At 34.2% G+C, this 18562-nt stretch overlaps 1 protein-coding gene across 1 annotated transcript in view; it reads right to left on the bottom strand.

Moving 5' to 3' along the window:
• LOC150079858 (liprin-alpha-1-like) overlaps positions 1–18562 on the bottom strand; it is a 320789-nt gene that overhangs the window by 18513 nt on the left and 283714 nt on the right. Inside the window, exons 16-20 of the mRNA XM_090383256.1 lie at positions 15280–15363; positions 7939–8072; positions 4560–4659; positions 2776–2857; positions 2247–2447 (exon numbers count right to left, since the gene is read on the bottom strand). Of these exons, the coding sequence (XP_090239382.1) occupies positions 2247–2447; positions 2776–2857; positions 4560–4659; positions 7939–8072; positions 15280–15363 (601 nt within the window). The remainder of the gene's footprint in view (positions 1–2246; positions 2448–2775; positions 2858–4559; positions 4660–7938; positions 8073–15279; positions 15364–18562) is intronic.

The raw sequence follows: 18562 nt of genomic DNA, 5'->3' as shown, positions 1-18562 counted from the left end.
CTCTCAAATTCATCTGTTGCCTCTATATTTCTCCCAACTCTACTAATCATTTAGAACTGTTTAACTTCCTCTCTTTGAAACTTGACTTTTTCCAGTCCAATGTTGAGAGAAAAAAAGAAAACTGGGTTTTCCCTTACTTTCCTTTCAAACAGCTGTTCATTTTTTACAAATTGCAAATCTGCCCTACCATGGAATATCATTCCCATATTTGGGGTGTTGCCTCCAAAATCTCTCCAGGCTTCTAAATTCCATTCAAAAGAGGGCAGTTAGGTTAATTAATACCTCATCTGTAACAGTCCCTCCACTCTGTCTAATAGGTGTTCTATTTCTGCTGCATGCCTTTCTATAGATACTTCCATGGGCACTGTTCTTCTGAATTGGCTTCTATAATTCCGCCGTCTCTTTCAAATCAGTCCGAACACGTGCTGCAACCAGTCAACTTCCTTTTACTGTCCAACTTCAAACTCACAGAATCAACTTTGATTCTTCCTCATTTATTCCTTCAACTTCCAATTTTCTGGAACAACCACTTTTCATACACATTTCCTGAAAATTACAATCTACAGAAATTCAAGTCTTGTCAGTTTTTCTTAATCATATTAAAAAGATAATGAAGAAAAAATATATTATATTAACCTTGCTATTTCTTGGCTACAATCATCATCAGCTATATCATCATAAACTTTATATATTTAATTTGATTAATGAAAATGGAGATTGAGTTTGTGAAACAAATGTCCCACTTCATCATTTAATATATAATGCATGAGTAACCAGTTATATTTTCTTTAAATCATATGTGTCCTTATACTTGATTAAGAATTCTCTTTAACCAAGAATAAGGTCAAAAAAATTTGAATTTCTGTCAATAAAAGTGGTAGCACTACTGTTTTAAAATCTTAGATCCTATTAATTCATCATTAAACAGGAAACATAATCTGAAATTGTCACTAGTATTACTATGTTTTCTTTTCAAAGTTTATAACTTAAAAATTTGATACCATTTTCATTGTGAAGATAATCAAGAGATTTATTGGTGAAGATTTTTTATTCTATATTAACATCATTAAACTGATAGTACAGTCATAAGTATTTAACTAAAGCCACAATTAAATCAACAAGCAGCATGCAATTGCAATACACAATATTTTACTCTAAGACTTATTATATCCTCAGGTGCTCTCATCTGGTGAGTATGGGCTTGGCACACCCAGGGTCCTGAGCTGGATATCATCATTCTTCTCTTTCTTGGTGATTCCCTTCTACTTTTAACTCACTCTCTCTCTCTCTCTCTCTCTCTCTTAGGGTAACTTGGTGAAATTTTTTTTTTTTTTTTTTGGCTGGTGCGGCATAAGCCTCAGGCTTCCTTGCACCATGTAGCTAATAATAATGATAATAATAATCCTGTGTTATCACCAGGCAGAGCAGCATACAGTATCAGGCATGGTACCTAAGCATCTTGACAATGGCCTTAATGCAAAATCAATAATGCTACTATTCAGCAAAACATTTTTATAGTTAAAAATGGTTAACCATTTAATTTTCATTCCTCTCTTTTAATATATTTTCATTACACATAACATCTAATTTTTAACCATCTAAAAAAAGTTGAGTTGTTCCAATTGTAAATAAATGACTTGGAATTAACAAATTAAATACAGTAGTCCAAAAGCTTTTGGAATGCTAAATGTGGCATCCCAAATCTTTCCTACTAAAAAACGTATATTATCAAATAAGAACACTACATTTTATTGCAAGAGCAACTGTTTAAAATATACTTTAAGATTATTACTACATAATTCATGATAGCCAGAAAATCTTTTAAGAAAACTTAAAACAATCCAAAATTTTATAGTTATTCAGAATATAATAAATAATTCAATTTCTTAATTAATTTATTTATTTTTCCTTTTCTGACTAATACTATTTTATATTATTTTGAATATATTTTTCATTTTCATGATATGTGTAATGCTTTGAGATCGTATAGTCTTAGTGCTATTCCTTTTATTATCTGTTTATTTTACAGGCATTTAATTAATGCTAACTGTCTCACTGTTTATTTTATTTTATCATGGAAACTTGTCGGAAAACACTTCTAATGGTTATAACTATCAGATTCATTTTTTTTATTATTTTTTTAAAACTAAAAGTAGTACAGCCATATCATTAAGTATATCCACTTAATGATTAAATAAAATTTGAATTGTAATGAAAAGAAGCTGACTAAAAATAAATATACATACTGTGCGTGAAGGTTTTGGTGCTGAAGGGCTTGTCAGAGCTACCATTTCCTGGATAGCCAATCGAAGTTTCAAACGATGTAAAGGATTACTTATACCTATTTCTCTTTGAATTTCAGTATCTGATAAGGCTGACATAATGGCACCACTCTTGACATTAGCTCGACAGGCTGCTACATACCAAGCTGGCATTCCGACCCACAACTATATATAAAAAACAGTTTTAAACAAAGACTGAACTTAAATGGCTATTCTTATTGCAATAAAAATCTTTTTCATACAATTAAAACAATGAAATGAAACAATACAATGAAGTATTTTGAAATTAAGTGTGGTTCTAAATCAGTGATGGCCAATTTACATATGGTCAAAAGCCACTTTTTCTTTTCCTTATTAATAATGGTCAAGGGTCAGACCTATAGGGGTAATCCTTGGTCATAAATTGGCCAGGTCATAAATTGGTCATAAATTGGCCAGCACTTTTTTAAATTAGTTCAGGCTGCTATTAAAGGTAAAATAAGAGGAAAGTTACCTCTAACCATGCTACTATAGTTGGACCATTCCATAAGGCAAATGGGGTACCAGCTTTCATAGATTCTGCCAAAAGTTCATGTCTGAAAGGGAGGGAAGGAATGAATACATATTTATTGATAATACTTCAACAATTATGCTATTTTGATTCTTACCATCAAATTAAAGTTTTCTGAAGGACAAAGTCACTAAACATTAACTAAAAATTATTACACTACTACATTTTGCTTGTTAACTCTATTAGCAGCATCATGCTCCAGAACCTTTACCAGTTCCTTGGTGTGAATGTGAACTCTTAACCCACAAAGAAAACAACTCTTCTAAATTCATGATGAGGAAAATTCATTGGTTAATAAAATCAAAAGTTGGCTAGCTATAGAGAAATGAAACCACAATCAATGACTTTTGTCATTTTCTCAGTCTTAAATACTAAAAATGGAACAGTTCCATTATTATAAACATTAAATAAATATTCATGTAGAATAGTTCTATTCTACATGAATTTATAGTTGTTATCAAGTTTGCCAAAAGTAATTAACCATTAAATTTATTTTTAGAAGACTATCAAACTGAATTTAGTGATATCCATGTTTCAGTTGATTTCATGATTAAAGAGTTACGCCCAAAAATAATTTTTACTCTTGAGGAAGTAAGTAAATGAATTTTAAAGCCAAAATTAATAAGATTTTCTTCATTGCAATTCATCTTTTTAGTTGCCATTGCTGCTATTTTTATTAATTTTAAGCTGCAGATTTGTAGATAAAAAACTTTCCATTTGACCAAGGAAAGTTTGTATCAACTCCTTCTGCATGTATGACAGTACCCTGAAAAAAAATTAAAATCATGCAAACACAATTGAAAGAGGGTTGTTCAGTATGCTTTTAATTTAAGAGTAATTTGGTAGTTAATCAAGCAAGGAAGCTATAACAAATAGCTTCTTTGTTAAGAAACACAAAAGTGGGACGTGAATCCAAAGTTTTAAATGGTCTAAATTCCAAAATATATCCTTGATCATTAAGAATTTATTAAAAGAATGTAACTGTGATGGACATAACTGAGAACCATAATCGAAATAATCAATTATAGGTATATCAAATTTTTATGAAATTGACAAGGGAAAAAAAAAAAAAAAAAACAGTGGTGGGATTTGATCCAATGTTATCGATTTCATAAGCCATTCATTTGAATATAATTGATTATGACTATCACTAAATGTAACTGGCACTTCTTGGATTTCAAGGATATAAACAATTACTGAATATTTTTGAAGACTGTTTTCAAAAGAGCCAGACTGTGCTCTTACAGGCATTTAGTCAAAATTTACTGATTTATAAGCAAATATAAAACCAAAAATTTCTTACCACAAGCAAAGATTTGCTTGATTGATTTTTATAAAGAACTCTCTTTGATAGGGTATTCAGAAATGCATAAAAATAGACAACAGATGTTTTCTTTGTTTAAAAGTGAAGTTGAGATCCAAGATAATGAACAGTCATTTTCCATTTGTTTTGAATATTAAAAAAAAAAACAAAGTTCTGATATCCAGGGTGCAAAATATAACTTATATAAGGTAAAAACTATAAACAGCATGCAACAAAAATTTAATTTTTTTTTTTAAAGTAACACTTGAAATCACACTACAAATATTCTGAGATTACTTGTTTCTCTATCATCAAAAAAAATATGGATTTTTAAACTAGCCCATCAATTACATCCTACCTTTAAAAATTGTCACATTTTTTGTCACACCTCTAAAATACCTGAAAGAAACAAATGTGTACTTACTTTTTCTTTGTTCTTCTATCAAAATCAGACTTCTGTCCAAGAACACTACTACTAACAGATACTGAGTCAGCTGAAACTACTTCATTATCGATACTAGTACCTAAAATAATTAAGATCTGTTTACATTTATTTCTCTGTCTCTAATCGAAAAATTAATACTGATTTGAAAATTTATACCAAATAAAAAACAAAGCATGAAAAAAGGGTGTTGTTTATGAATGTGAAAAAACCAGATATTTGTTCATATGTATTAGGGGCGGTAAAACTAAAATTTACTTAGATTTATCACGCCAGATATGTAGATGTTATTTAGAAGCATTTCCCATGGAGATTCCGGCTATCCTATTTACTCACTTGGTTGACAAATACCCTTCTTGTAAAATTCTCTTAGCTGTTTCTGCAGCCAACTTCATGCTACTTCCTTCCTTCAATTCATCAACTGATGTAAAATGTCTCCCTTTAAAGAGATCATGAATCTAGTAAAATTCTATGTAGGTTATGTGCATAGTATGGTGAAGGGAACCAACCATGTATAGGTGCGTATGGCTAGTGCAACAAGTTTTCAGAGAGTCAAGGAGCAGTCATCAGCTAAACATTTATTGCACAGGTACCAAGTATTTTCATTTTTGACCAGAAGGCATAGCACTGCTGTATCCATATGGAACATTGGCTTAATAGTGCAGGGGCTACTTTGGCCATGTGCAGCATATCTTATACAGTACAGGAGTTAGGTAAAACAGATTACTTTTAGCTTTATAAGTACTAATTAAATAAATGCAAATAAATGATTTATTTGGGATAGGTGAATAATTCAATTGAGATAGACTAGCATCATTTTCAGTGATATGCTTTAATGTTAGAGGTACCAGTAGTAATGACACAGAGAAGGGAAGGCAAACTGCTATCCCATTGATAATGAGAGCAACTTGTGCATGTTTTACTGTGGGCATGGCATAGCAGGGAGGATTTTGAGGGAGATCATCCCCTATGAGCAGGAACAAATTAGATGTGTATGCTCAAAATGCATTCGGGAAAGGATGACTTAATCACATTTATTTCTCTAGGAATATGATGGTCACGTCTGGTTTATGTTGAACTTGCTTCAGTTTTTTAGCACTTAGATGTATGTCAAATCTGTGGTGCTGGACTTCTAGCTACTTAATCTGCATGTTCATTCCTTAGTATCCAAGTATAACTCAGATTTGGTAAAAAATTGATGGCATGCTTGTTTTTCTGAAGCGCTATCAGTTGAGATAATATCTGTTTTTAGATTGGATGAAGAGTAGAACCATTCTGCAAGGTACTGTATGAAAAGAGTGTATAAATTCAACAAATTTAACAATACTATATGGACTCTAAAAATAAAATATTTTCATATCGTTAGCAGTTATTTAAAAAACAAAACAAAAATAATCCAGTTTAAGGGGTTCTGATGATTATTTTTTATATTAAAAGTTTTAAAAATATCTGATGCCACTACAAGCAGACAATATTTAATGATCTTTTCGTGGTTAATAATACCATAAAACTGAATACTTTTAACTACAGAAGTTAAAAAATTAAAAATCAACCCTTGTGATGTGATTGCATATCAATCTCTCCCCTCACTCTCACTCATCTTTTATTTACTGATCAACAGGTGAAGCATTTTCAAACCACTTGACAAATGTTTCAACTGTCGCACTCTCATGTAAATGCCTTAATTGTATTTTAAAATAATAAATAACAGATTGCATTTTAAAATAATAAATAAATTAAAAAGTTTGAATGTTTCCTTATACTCTTTGACCGTCCATGTGAATATATGAGCAATAGATTGTTCCTGTTAGTTCCTCTAGACAATAAGTTTACAGGAATTAACAGAAATAATGGCATGAAGAAGTTATGGTATCACAAATACAGCTAACAGGAATGGCCAGAGAAGCTTCCATATAAGCCAGCAGAAGCTAATATTGTGATTTAAAAACTGAGCAACTCTCTCTGAAAGATTACTGCCAGTTTTTTTTTTTTTTTTTGTATGACTGGTTTCTGCAAAAACAAAACGACTTCTCTCAAATCTGGTGCAAACAGTTGTAAATAGTGTCTGCTACATGACAGTAATGACTAGATACTGAAGATTTAAACTAAAAATGACTATTAAATAAGGAGAATGTCTTTATACCCTTTTCTTTCATAGGTGGCACAAACTAGAGAACATAATTAAACTAAAACTAAAGCAGTAACCCCAGAGTAACGTATCAACTCTGTGGTACTACACTGACAGTGGTAGAGAATGAATAGGACCTGGGGGGTAATTGTGTAGGCAGATATGAAGTTTTCTGAGTAGTGCAGACGGTCTGCAAGAGTAGCTCATGGTGTCTTGTCAATGATATACAGGAATTTTTCTAGCAGGGATAAGGAGGTGATTATCCCCTGAATAAAGGCAATGGTCAGATCACACCTTGAGTACTATATACAGGTCTGGAGGCCTCATTTTAAGAAGGATGTAGAGCTGTTGGAACGAGTACAGAGAAGGGCAACAAGATTAGTGAATGGAACAAGGGGTTGCTCTTACGAAGAAAGGCTTAAGTTTTGAAAATTACAGTGTCTGGAGACTAGGCACCTGCGAGATGATCTGATTGAGGTGTATAAAGTCTTGAATGGTATGAGCATGCTCAATGCTGATGGGATTCTTCCTCTTGCTCAGAATAATCACCTGAGAGGGCATAAATTCAAATTGAGGAAAGACAGATGTAGGATAGATGTGCGGAAGTTTGCCTTTAGCCAGCAGGTAGTTGGATGGTGGAACAGACTTCCATCCTTTGTTGTGGAAGTTGATAGCCTAAATAAATTTAAGGCTGATCTGGACAGGTATTTGGAATGAACAGAGGGGTGAAAAGGGAGCATTTTTTTTGGCTGATGCTGCATAAGCTTGCTTTATTGCATCATATGCCTCTGCTAATGCTAAATAAGAATAGTTGTAGATCAAATATAAGAAAGCTCTCTTTTAAGGGTCATTAACTAAGGAAACAAATTACAACCCAATCTTTTCAAACTAGAAAGCTTACTAAATTTAAGGAAGGATTACACAGATACCTAGATGAAGACAGGTTACAATTTTTTTAAAGATTGATGTGAATAACTGTAGCTTCCTTGTATTGATTTTCTCTTTTTAATACTGATACTAAAAGCAAAAATCAGAAGGGATCAAACTTATTATACAAAAAGTTTTTGAAGGAAAATATGATTCAATCTTTAGTAGCCACTTTATTTGATTAATTATTTTTAAATATTTGATCATTTTTGGGTGAGAATAAAGCAGATTTAAAAAAAATGTAAAAATAATAAAAAAACTGACTATTTTTAAAATTAAAATTTTTTTATAAAAAGAGAATTGTACCTTGATTTACAGATTCTTTACTCAATGCTTCTTTTACTTTTGCCTTTTCTTTTTTGCTAAAAAATCTTCCTAAAGGTTTAAAGCGTTTCTTCTTTTGTGGAGTTTTTTGGAGATCAGGAGATGTGCTCGTTGAGCTAAAATAAGTTATTATTATTTTTTTATTACAGATTAATAGATACCAACACACTCATATATACTGTGATAGCTTTGCATCAGGAACTGACCTAGTTCCTGGTTGCACCATCTTGAGCATGCAACATGGCTTTTGACATCACAGCACAGAGAATGCTCATCAGATTAGTTCAATGCCATTGCATCTCTGTGACACAGTGTTGTCTTGTTGAAAGATTGATCTTGCATGTCTCCAGTGAGGCACTGATTGGCAGAACCCAGATGAGCCCAGGATCTCTCCTCCAAACATAGTTCAGACCATTATGCTACTACTGTAACTGGCCCATGCAGCAGGGTTTGAGAGCTTTGCATTGAGTATGCTAAATATAGGAACATATAAGAATATCCTGTCCCTTGCACTCATCTGTCCACATGATGCAGCAGAAATGTACTTCATCAGATCCAGTCATACAGTCATCCCATTTCCAGTCATCTACTGTAGGTGTATTTGTTTGAGATGGAATGTCAGCAGGACTGCTTGAGTGGGCCAGAGAATACAATAGCCTACCTGTACTAGTGTCCAATGCACAATCTGTGTCAAAATGAATTAGTAGTAGTAGTGCTAACTCTGGGCTGTTCTGAGTAATTAGTTGCTCCACTGAATAGTAACACTGGATCTGCCTCTGACCCTTTGGTCAAAATTGAATGGCTGGTCACCGTGGGGCCTCCAACTGGTGGTTATTACATTTGGTGCACTCTTGACGTACATGAGCTATGGCTGTATGAGAACAGTAGACAAAGGCAGCACTGTCTGAGATACTTGTCTCCATTAATTTAGGTCCAGTGTTAACCCCCCCCCCCAATTTGATCTTGATTGGGTCACCTTTCCAGTCCCTTCTTTGCATGGAACACTAGTGAATGCTGTTGTTGCTAAGTTCTCTTTATATGTAGAATGATGGTAGCAACAGATACCACACATGAAGTCATGGCTGGGAGTATTTCTAATGCAAAGTTATCTTAGTATATATAAATACATAAATGTAAAATAAAGCAAATTTGCATTATGCACTGGGTATGGTCAAAAATCAGTATACCATGTCAGTGGCCTGTCCCCAATGGCACTTAATCCCCTAACCATAACTTAACTACCACTACTTTTGTTTGTGGGGGAACTGTGAAAAAGTGTTCATATACCAAAAAAACTAATGAAATTTTTAATAAATATAATTACAGCAGACTCTCAATTTACCGGGACACTTCAAGACTCCAAATAAAAAAATAAAAAAATAAAAAAATCCAACCAGAAATTATAAAATTCAAGTCATAACCTGAATAGGTATATACACAGATGTTTTGCAAGTCATAAAAAAGCGACAAGAAACGCCATTATAAGTCATCATTGGAAGATTAGTGTACCTATTATCTTTAATTTAGTAAGTCACGTTGTAATGCAAAGATTTAGTTTGTTTTAGTGTGTTGTGTAGATTGTTGTGTTCTGTCGCACCGCAAAAGGACAAATTTTGTTTCGTTATTTATGTCAGGGATGTCGGTATTTATTATTATTAATTTTTTTTGTTTTGTTTAGAAATTGCGAAAATGATGGGCAAATGCAAGAGTTGTGCTTTCAATAAAACAAAAATTTGAAATTATTCAAATGTTTGAAAAAGGTGCATCCGGTAAATCTCTAATGACCATTATAATGTTGGTAACCAAACCATACGAGACACTGTAAAAAATAAAGGGAAGCATTGTACAGCAGGCCCCCGTTATAACGCGGTTCGCTTTATGCTGATTCGCTATAACGCTGTTCTTATATTATAACCCGTATCTGACTATAACGCTGTCACAGATCACTATAACACTCTTTTACAGATTGCATTTTTGGCATATTTAATGAAATCGTTTCATTTGATGGAGCCGATAGCTTTAAAATGAATAGCAAAAAAACAGCATTAAAATGTTTCCCACGCCGACTTGAGAAATTTTCCCACACTCAGTGAAATTTTCTCGCAAGCTAATTTAATTGCAGTACAGTGACTTGTTATGTATTCCGAGATCAACATTTTAAAAAATGATTAAGTATATTGCTTGTAATATTTGCGTTATATGCATTTATCCGAAGTCTAGTCATCACTCAGTACAGTATTAGACATCATGCATAACAGACAGTTTACTTGAACATTGGGCGCCTCCATAGCCAGGTGGGAAGGAGCAGCAGTGCGTAGCACACGCTTCTTGATTAGACCGAGGTTCGAGCCTGTCACCACCAAATACGGAGGATGCGGAAAGGTCAGGGAATAACCACCGCATATCCCGGAGCAATATGGCCTTACTTGCTAATGCTCCTAAAAACCAAATAAACAAACAAACAAACTTGAACATTGTATCGTAATTAATACAACCAATGCAGTCACATTTTGTACCCAATGTAAAGAGTGTGAGGAAATCAGGCAAAAACTCAGCATTGTTATGGGCCTATATGAGAGCTTGAAGGACAGAGTGGATGCCCTCAAAGGATTTAAATTGAGGGGGCCCATCAAGCTCTCAGCCGCCCACATCAATGCCAGAGCTTGCACTTGAACATTATGCAACACAGTGGCAACCCCCAAGGCAGAATGTGCTGGTCCCAAAGGAACTAGTTGTTGTCAGTGACGCTATTGTCAGGGAAACGGAGAACATATTGTGCAAAAAGGATAGGTGGAACAGGACCAGGGTATGTCTGCCAGGGGCAAAGGTTGATGACGTTGTAGAGCAGATATCATCTTTTAAGGGCACAAAAGGTGATATTGTTGTACACATTGGCACTAATGATATTAAGAGTAGGAGACTGGCGGAATTACTTAACAAGTACACGTCAATGTTGAAAAAAAGCCGTAAGTTAGGGCTGAATTTGAAAGTGTCTGCAATTCTGCACAGACGTGATAGGGGACTATATGGTTATGCCTTGTCGATCAATTCGACCCTGGAGAGATTGTGCAAGGCTCAAGGAGTAGAATTTTTCTCAGCCTGGTCTGTACTTGTTAACAGGAGAGACTGCTTCTATAGGGGTGGGATACACTTAAATAGAAAGGGTGCAAGAATATTTGCTGATGCTATCAAGGCAGTGTTAGGTGGGTCGGAAAACTGCTAGCTTGGGGGGATATACAGACTAATAGATTAACAGTAGCCACTGGCAGAGGTGAAAGTGATTCTTGCACTGCTTCTATTGGAATGAGCAGCAGGCTGGAAAACAAGGTGCAAGGGATTTCAGAGACTGCTGAGAATCATTGCGGAACAATTAAATACATGGGCTGTGTTAGGGTAGCTAAGAATAGGAACAGGTGCTTGTATACTTGTGTGCACACCAATGCAAGGAGTTTGGTAAATAAATTTGATGAATTTGAGGTGTTGGTCAAAACATCAAAGGGAGATATTGTTGGCATAACAGAGACGTGGTGTCACACAGATATAAGGAATGCAGAACTGGAATTTGGGGAGTACAATGTGTACAGGAAGGATAGGAAGGGAGGAGGGGTTATGCTATTAGTTAAGAAACACAAAATCCAAGGAAGTACAGCCAGTTGACATGGCTGGGCAGTGCAGTGTTGAGTCAGTTTGGTGTGACATAAACACTGGGAAAGCAAAATTGAGAGTAGGAGTGGGTTATAGGCCTAATAACTCTGATGAGTATAATAAACAACTGTACAGAGAAATAGAGTGGGCTAGTAAATCAAAGTGTTTTATAATGGTGGATTTTAATTTCCAAGATATCGACTGGAATTTGTGGGTTGGTCACTCACACACTAGCAAGGCTTTTGTGGATTTATTGGATGACAGTTTTCTCAACAGGATGTTCTCGAGGCAAATAGAGGGAATAATACTCTTGATCTGATTATCAGTAGTGATTCTCCATGCATTAAGAATCTGCAGATAAAGGAACCACTATGTGGCAGTGATCACAGTGTTCTGAAGTGGGATTTACTCAAAGAGGTAACTACCATCAGGGGTAAAGGGAAGGGTTTTGCTTTCATAAAGGTGACTATGGTGGTTTGAGACAGTATTTAAATTCTATACAGTGGGAACAACTGATGACGTTACCAACAACAAATTCCAAATGGGAAGCATTCAAAGAATTAATCTTGGAAGCTACTAGGCTTTTCATTACAACTAACAAATATTGTTCAAGGTTTAGGCTTAAATGGATGTCAGATGAACTAATGAGACATGTGGCAGAGAAGAAAAATGCATGGGATATATATAAATTAACATGTGACACAGAAGCCTAAGATAGATATAAGCTGATCTGTAACCAAGTTACAAAGGAGGTTGGTGTCTCCGTAGCCAGGTGGGCAGGAGCAGCAGTGCGTAGCACACGCTTCTTGATTAGACCGGGGTTCGAGCCCGTGACCACCAAATACGGAGGATGCGGAAAGGTCAGGGAATGACCACCGCATATCCCCGGGGCAATATGGCCTTAGTTGCTAATGCTCCTAAAAACCAAATAACAACAATAACAAAGGAGGTTAGGCAGGCGATGGCAGATTACGAGAAATCTTTGGCAAAGGATGCAAAGAAAAACAGAAAAGAGTTCTTTACTTATGTACACTCTAGAAGGAAGGGGATGAATCAGATTGGTCCACATGATATCGATAGTTCAATTATTGATGATCCTGCTCAGGTAACTAACAAACTAAATGAGTATTTTGCATTGCATTTACATTCACACATGAGGAGTTATTTAGGAAGGGGAATGCCAGAGGTGAATTAAACTCTAACAGTGTGCTACATGATTTTGTAATAACTGAGAACAAAGTGGAGGAGAAATTGTTGAAGATAAACATTGGAAGATTGCTGCACAAATTGGAGCAGTGTGGCAACGGAGGCAAATTGCTGCTATGGATAAAGGGATGGCTAAGTGGGAGAAGACAGAGTGTGTTAATCAATGGACACTGCGTTTTGTGGCCTAATGTTATTAGTGGAGTCTCCCCGGGTTCAGTGTTGGGTCCATTGTTGTTTTCTGTATTTATTAATCATATTGATGATGGTATATCAGGCTTAATGTCCAAGTTTGCATATACAAAGGTTGGCAGGGTTGTTAATGACACTAATGACAGTATGCTGCTGCAACAAAATCTAGAATAGTTGACCAGATGGGCTGAGAGGTGGCAACTGAAGTTTGACATCGACAAATGTAAGTACTGCATATGGGAAGTAGTAACCCAACCCCAGAGTAACGTATCAACTGTGTGGTACTACACTGCAGTGGTAGAGAATGAAAAAAACCTAGGGGTAATTGTGCAGGGAGATATGAAGTTTTCTGAGCAGTGCAGACGGTCTGCAAGAGTAGCTCATGGTGTCTTGTCAATGATATACAGGAATTTTTCTAGCAGGGATAAGGAGGTGATTATCCCCTTGTATAAGGCAATGGTCAGGACACACCTTGAGTACTCTATGTAGGTCTGGATGCCTCATTTTAAGAAGGATGTAGAGCTGCTGGAATGATTACAGAGAAGGTCAACAAGGTTAGTGAATGGAGGAAAGGCTTAAGTTTTGCAAACTACACTTGGCAAAGTGATTTGATTGAGGTGTATAAAGCCTTGAATGGTTTGAGCATGCTCAATGCTGATGGGATTCTTCCTCTTGCTCAGAATAATTGTCTGAGTGGACATAAATTCAAATTGAGGAAAGTCAGTTGTAGAATAGATGTGCAGAAGTTTGCCTTTAGCCAGCGGGTGGTTGATTGCTGGAACAAACTTCCATCTGTCATTGTAGAAGTTGATAGCTTAAATAGATTCAAGGCAGAAGTAGACAAACATCTGAAGCAAGTGGATGGATGAAATGAGAAGGTTTTTTTGGCTGATGCTATATAAGCTTGCTTTCTTGCATCATGTGCCTCTACTAATGCTGACATAAATAAATTTTCAGAATCTTCTCTTCATTCCTATTGTTTAAGCTTCGTAAACTTGTTACTCGTATCTCACTTGCGCATATCACGTTGGTTGCAATCTGTGCATGCTGTGTTCTTTGTTATTGATTGCTAATCCTTTTTACTGTTTTAAATTTTACAACCGCCCCATAAAAAATGTCAGTGATCAGAAATATCAATTAATTAGTATGTATCTTATAGTATTAATGAAGCTATATAAATAAGAGTAAATTTATTTTTATTTTGCTAACCTGTGGAAAGTAATTCTTCCGATTTTTGCATATCATTTAATTTTGTTAATTGGTATGGTAATAAAGTGCAAATTTGTGCTTTATGTCTTTACTTTTATAGCCTTCGGATAATATTCCTCCTATTTTCACTTATTAGAATGCCGTTTAATAGAATTAAAATTCAATTTTCAAACGTGATCCCAATGACCGGCACTTACTACATATCATATAGTGAGCAGTATTTTAGTATGGAGGGCCCATCATAAAGTGATTTGATCGTACAGTGAACCAATCATAAAGCAGGGGTCCACTGTATTTATATGCACACAGATCTGATTATGCTACAGATGATAGAATTGCAATAGCCTGCAAAATAATTGATAAAATCAATGAAATTTGGTATAGAAGAAATATAAGTTATGAAGTAATCATAACTTATATTTATGATTTACCCATATGTGAACTTATGGGTAAAGCATTTCTATTTAGACTTCTTATTCACATTTTTTCTGGTGTTCAGACTCAGCATTTTCAAAAATATCTACAGAAATCAATTCAAATTGGGATATTATCCACAGCGTAAACATTGTTAATGCTTTCATTTATACTTACGTTTGGTTTGTAAAAACAATACTTTTTAAATTTTATTTTAAATGTTGTAAATACACTTGTAATATAAAAAGAGCGCACTAGAAATTTGAGGATTAGTGGCAAGTTATTCTTTAATATTTAAACACTTTATCTGATGGCAACTTTTAAATAAGAATCTTTTTTCAGAGCAAAAGCAATATTAGCTGTTTGGCCAGATAAAGTAATGCCCCTGAAAAATCATTAAATTATGGATAGCCCATACTCCTAAGTATTTATTCCTAATTTAGAATAAAGAGAACTTGTTCTTCAAAAGAATAAGGTTTTCAAGAAGGTAACTTTATATCATAAATGCCAATTAAAATCTTGATGGCAGTGCTCCTTACTTAAACATTTATTCAATCATATAAGCCAGGGAAAATGTCTCAAATTTCAGTTTCATTCAGAATGAGAACTATAGTACTATAAATGAATTTAAAAATTTAAAGATAAGCCACTGAAAATAACCTCAGAAGATCTGGTGGAACTGATGACATAGTTGATGGCGTGCCACTTAGAGATGATGGAGGAGTTGAATTGGGAACGCTTGACCTGGAAATAACAAAATTAACTGATTATATGTATACGCATAATTTGAAAAGCAACCTAAAAATCAATTTAATTCAAAGTCATATATACTGATACTTTAAAGTTAGTAAGAAAAGAGTAATTAGTGGTTTTTTTTTTTTTTTTTTTGTTGTTTGTTCCTGATATATACTAAATTAAACTTTAAACCATAATTAAATTATAAAAAGACTATATTTCTCATAACATTCAGCCTGAATTGCAGAGTTTCAACCATTTTTTCCATTTATTAATTACTGTGTTTTTTAACTCAAAAAGATGAAATTATTAAAAGAAAATGTATGGAATATTGATAATTTTCAACTTCTATTGTACAATGTAGATAGTGAACGAGTATAGATAAATTAAATTTATCGATGTTCACACACTTATTATTACACTACTAAATAGGTAGGGCATGAAAAAATTATTAAATTATTTGATATAAGATAATATAAGAATTATAATGGATAAGTTATTTAAATTAGTTTCAGATTTAGAATTCCCATTCTACTAAAAGATATAATGTGCCTGGAATAACATTGGTTTTTGTTGTGGTGGGGATTATTCCAATATTTTCAACTAGACCCAAAACTTGGAAAGGAGATACGAGGAATGGCAACCAATGTCAAAATTTTTTTCTATGTACCATGTACAGGCATTTTTAATTCCTTATCCTGTTAGAGTTCTTTACTCTTCTCTACTTTTAGACTAAATTTCCAAACTCCATGGGTGATTGGAAATTTAGCCTACAAAATCAAGTAAATGAACAGAACAAATAAACAATAAAAAAAGAAAATAAATATTTATCAGACATGCTAGGCCACTTAAAACAAAAGGTCCAAGTGGAAGATAATTAATAGTTGTTCTCATATGTTGTCCATTCAAGAAATATCATGCAGTGCAATTTTTATCAGAAAAAGGAGCAAAGCAGATTTTTCCATAGAATATTTTACCAATATTGTACACTTTCAAACACTAGTAGACCTATGGTTTTTCTCTCTGTGGATTTCTGTTTGGACTACTTGTTAGATCCCACCAACTGATTATATCAAAGATTTAGTCCTCTTCAGAAATGTCGAGTTCTAGTTTTATAACAATAGCCTTGCTATCTAGACTCTGTAATCAAGAATATTTCCAAAGTTTCATAAGAAAGAAAAGATATGAAACATGTTTTTTTTTCCCTCTCTCACCTAGCTGAATATTTTCTCACACTCAGCACTGCTGTGAGGAATTGTTAGAATGCAAAGCATGACAAGATAATTTGTTTATCAGTTTCCTAACCAAAGACCTCATAATTTCATCTGAAATAGCACCACTCTGAAATTGACATACCTGATACTGCAAAACATTTATTGCTTCATCTATTTCTTTATTTTTAATGATACTTAGAAGTACTGGAAAGCTGTCCACAGAAAAATTCAAATTTCAAAATGGCACTGTCAAGTGATGAAATTTGTGCTGCTTTGGCATTCATAAGAATTTAATTTTTCAATGGAAACTTGAGCACCACTTAGTCGCATACAGCAATAAAGTGATTCACTGAACGAAAAAACAAAATCTCCTCTTGTTTTAAACCTTCCTGCCTAAGGTGCCTAAAAATGCCTAACACAAAGTCAGAATCATCCTTCCGATTTAGTTCGCTTTGGAAATAAACTTCCAAATGGAAATGGAAAATTTAACAACTCTTACTACAGCAAATTTACACATCACATTCTTCAATATACCTTGGAGTAATAACCTCAGTAAATGAATGTGATGACAATGGATGTGTTTGAATTTTTCATAGATAACATTTAAAAGAAACAAGCAAAATGTTTTATTCAAGCCAGAATGAGAAATATGAACAAACTTTCTGCATATATATTGAGGATAACCTGCCTAGGGTTATCGGTTTGGTTGGACTGTTTAGAACCTTGCACCAGAAGTTTGTGACTCACAAACTCCTTAAAGAAGTTCTTTTCTTTGAGGAGTTAATTAAATTGTCTTTTTTCAAAATGTCTTTTGAATATGAATCGGATTTAGACATGAGTCACTGTAAAGGTTGCTTGTTGTACTTCAGAATTTGGTAACTGAAAAGTGCCCACAGGCTGTTCTGTCCACCTCTGACCTCTTTAAATAGACCTGTCATAGACTGGCACTGTTTAACCAGTGTATTTAAACATTTACCCACAGATACAGATAGCCAACACGTACACACATATGCGTCAAATCTCTTTTTTGCTACAGTGGCATGAATTAACTGAAACTGTATCAATCTGTCTTTCCTTTTCAGCACTTCATTCTATACAGTAATAAATATCCACCAGATCTTCATCCACATTCACAGGTAGACATGCAGCCCACTTTTCAGTACAAAAATTAATCAGATAACAAAGACTGTATTACCACCAAGTGCTCAATCTCTTTTAATACTCTCACTACTCTAGTTTTTAGGCTTACAATAAAAAAAATTATTAACACTAAATGCCAGATAGTTTTCTAAAAGAATCCAGTATTGGATTCCTTTAGAATTCTAAAAGAATCCAATACTGGTTCCTAAAAGAATCCAATAAAAGATATTGATTACAAGCTATATTACAAGCTTAAACCCCGGGGGCTCACATCTGGTGAGTATGGGCTTGGCAAACCCAGGGTCCTGAGCTGGATATCATCATTCTTCTCTTTCTTGGTGATTCCTTTCTACTTATCTCTCTCTCTCTCTCTCTCTCTCTCTCTCTCTCTCTCTCTCTCTCTCTCTCTCTCTCTCTCAGGGGGTAACTTGGGAATTTTTTTTTTTTTTTTGGCTGGTGCAGCATAAGCCTCAGGCTTTCTTGTACCATAGGGCCATTAATAATAATAATAATAATAATAATATATCCCATCTAAATAAATCAAAATGAGCACATTTTTCAAATAAATCATTACTTCTTTCCCTCTTTGTCCAGTTTCACTAACAATGTATACTATTTTGGTCTTTCATTATCATTAACATTAGTAGTGGCAAATGATGCAAGAAAGAAAGCTTATACAGTATAAGCCATGGAAAAAAAAAAAAAAAAAAAAACTTCTCATTTCACCAATCCATTCCATCCAATATGTTTAGTGGAAAAATATTAAGTTTAATGTCTGAGTTTTCTGATGATACAAAGGTTGGTAAGGTGGTTAACAACAGTAATCAGGGCATGCTACTGCAACAGGACATAGA

This window comes from Mastigoproctus giganteus, chromosome 10 (assembly GCF_048544385.1).
Source record: "Mastigoproctus giganteus isolate SK-2022 chromosome 10, ASM4854438v1, whole genome shotgun sequence".
Classification (NCBI taxonomy): domain Eukaryota; kingdom Metazoa; phylum Arthropoda; class Arachnida; order Uropygi; family Thelyphonidae; genus Mastigoproctus; species Mastigoproctus giganteus.
Note: the sequence above shows the minus strand (reverse complement) of the source record. Positions and strands in the feature narration are given on the sequence as shown.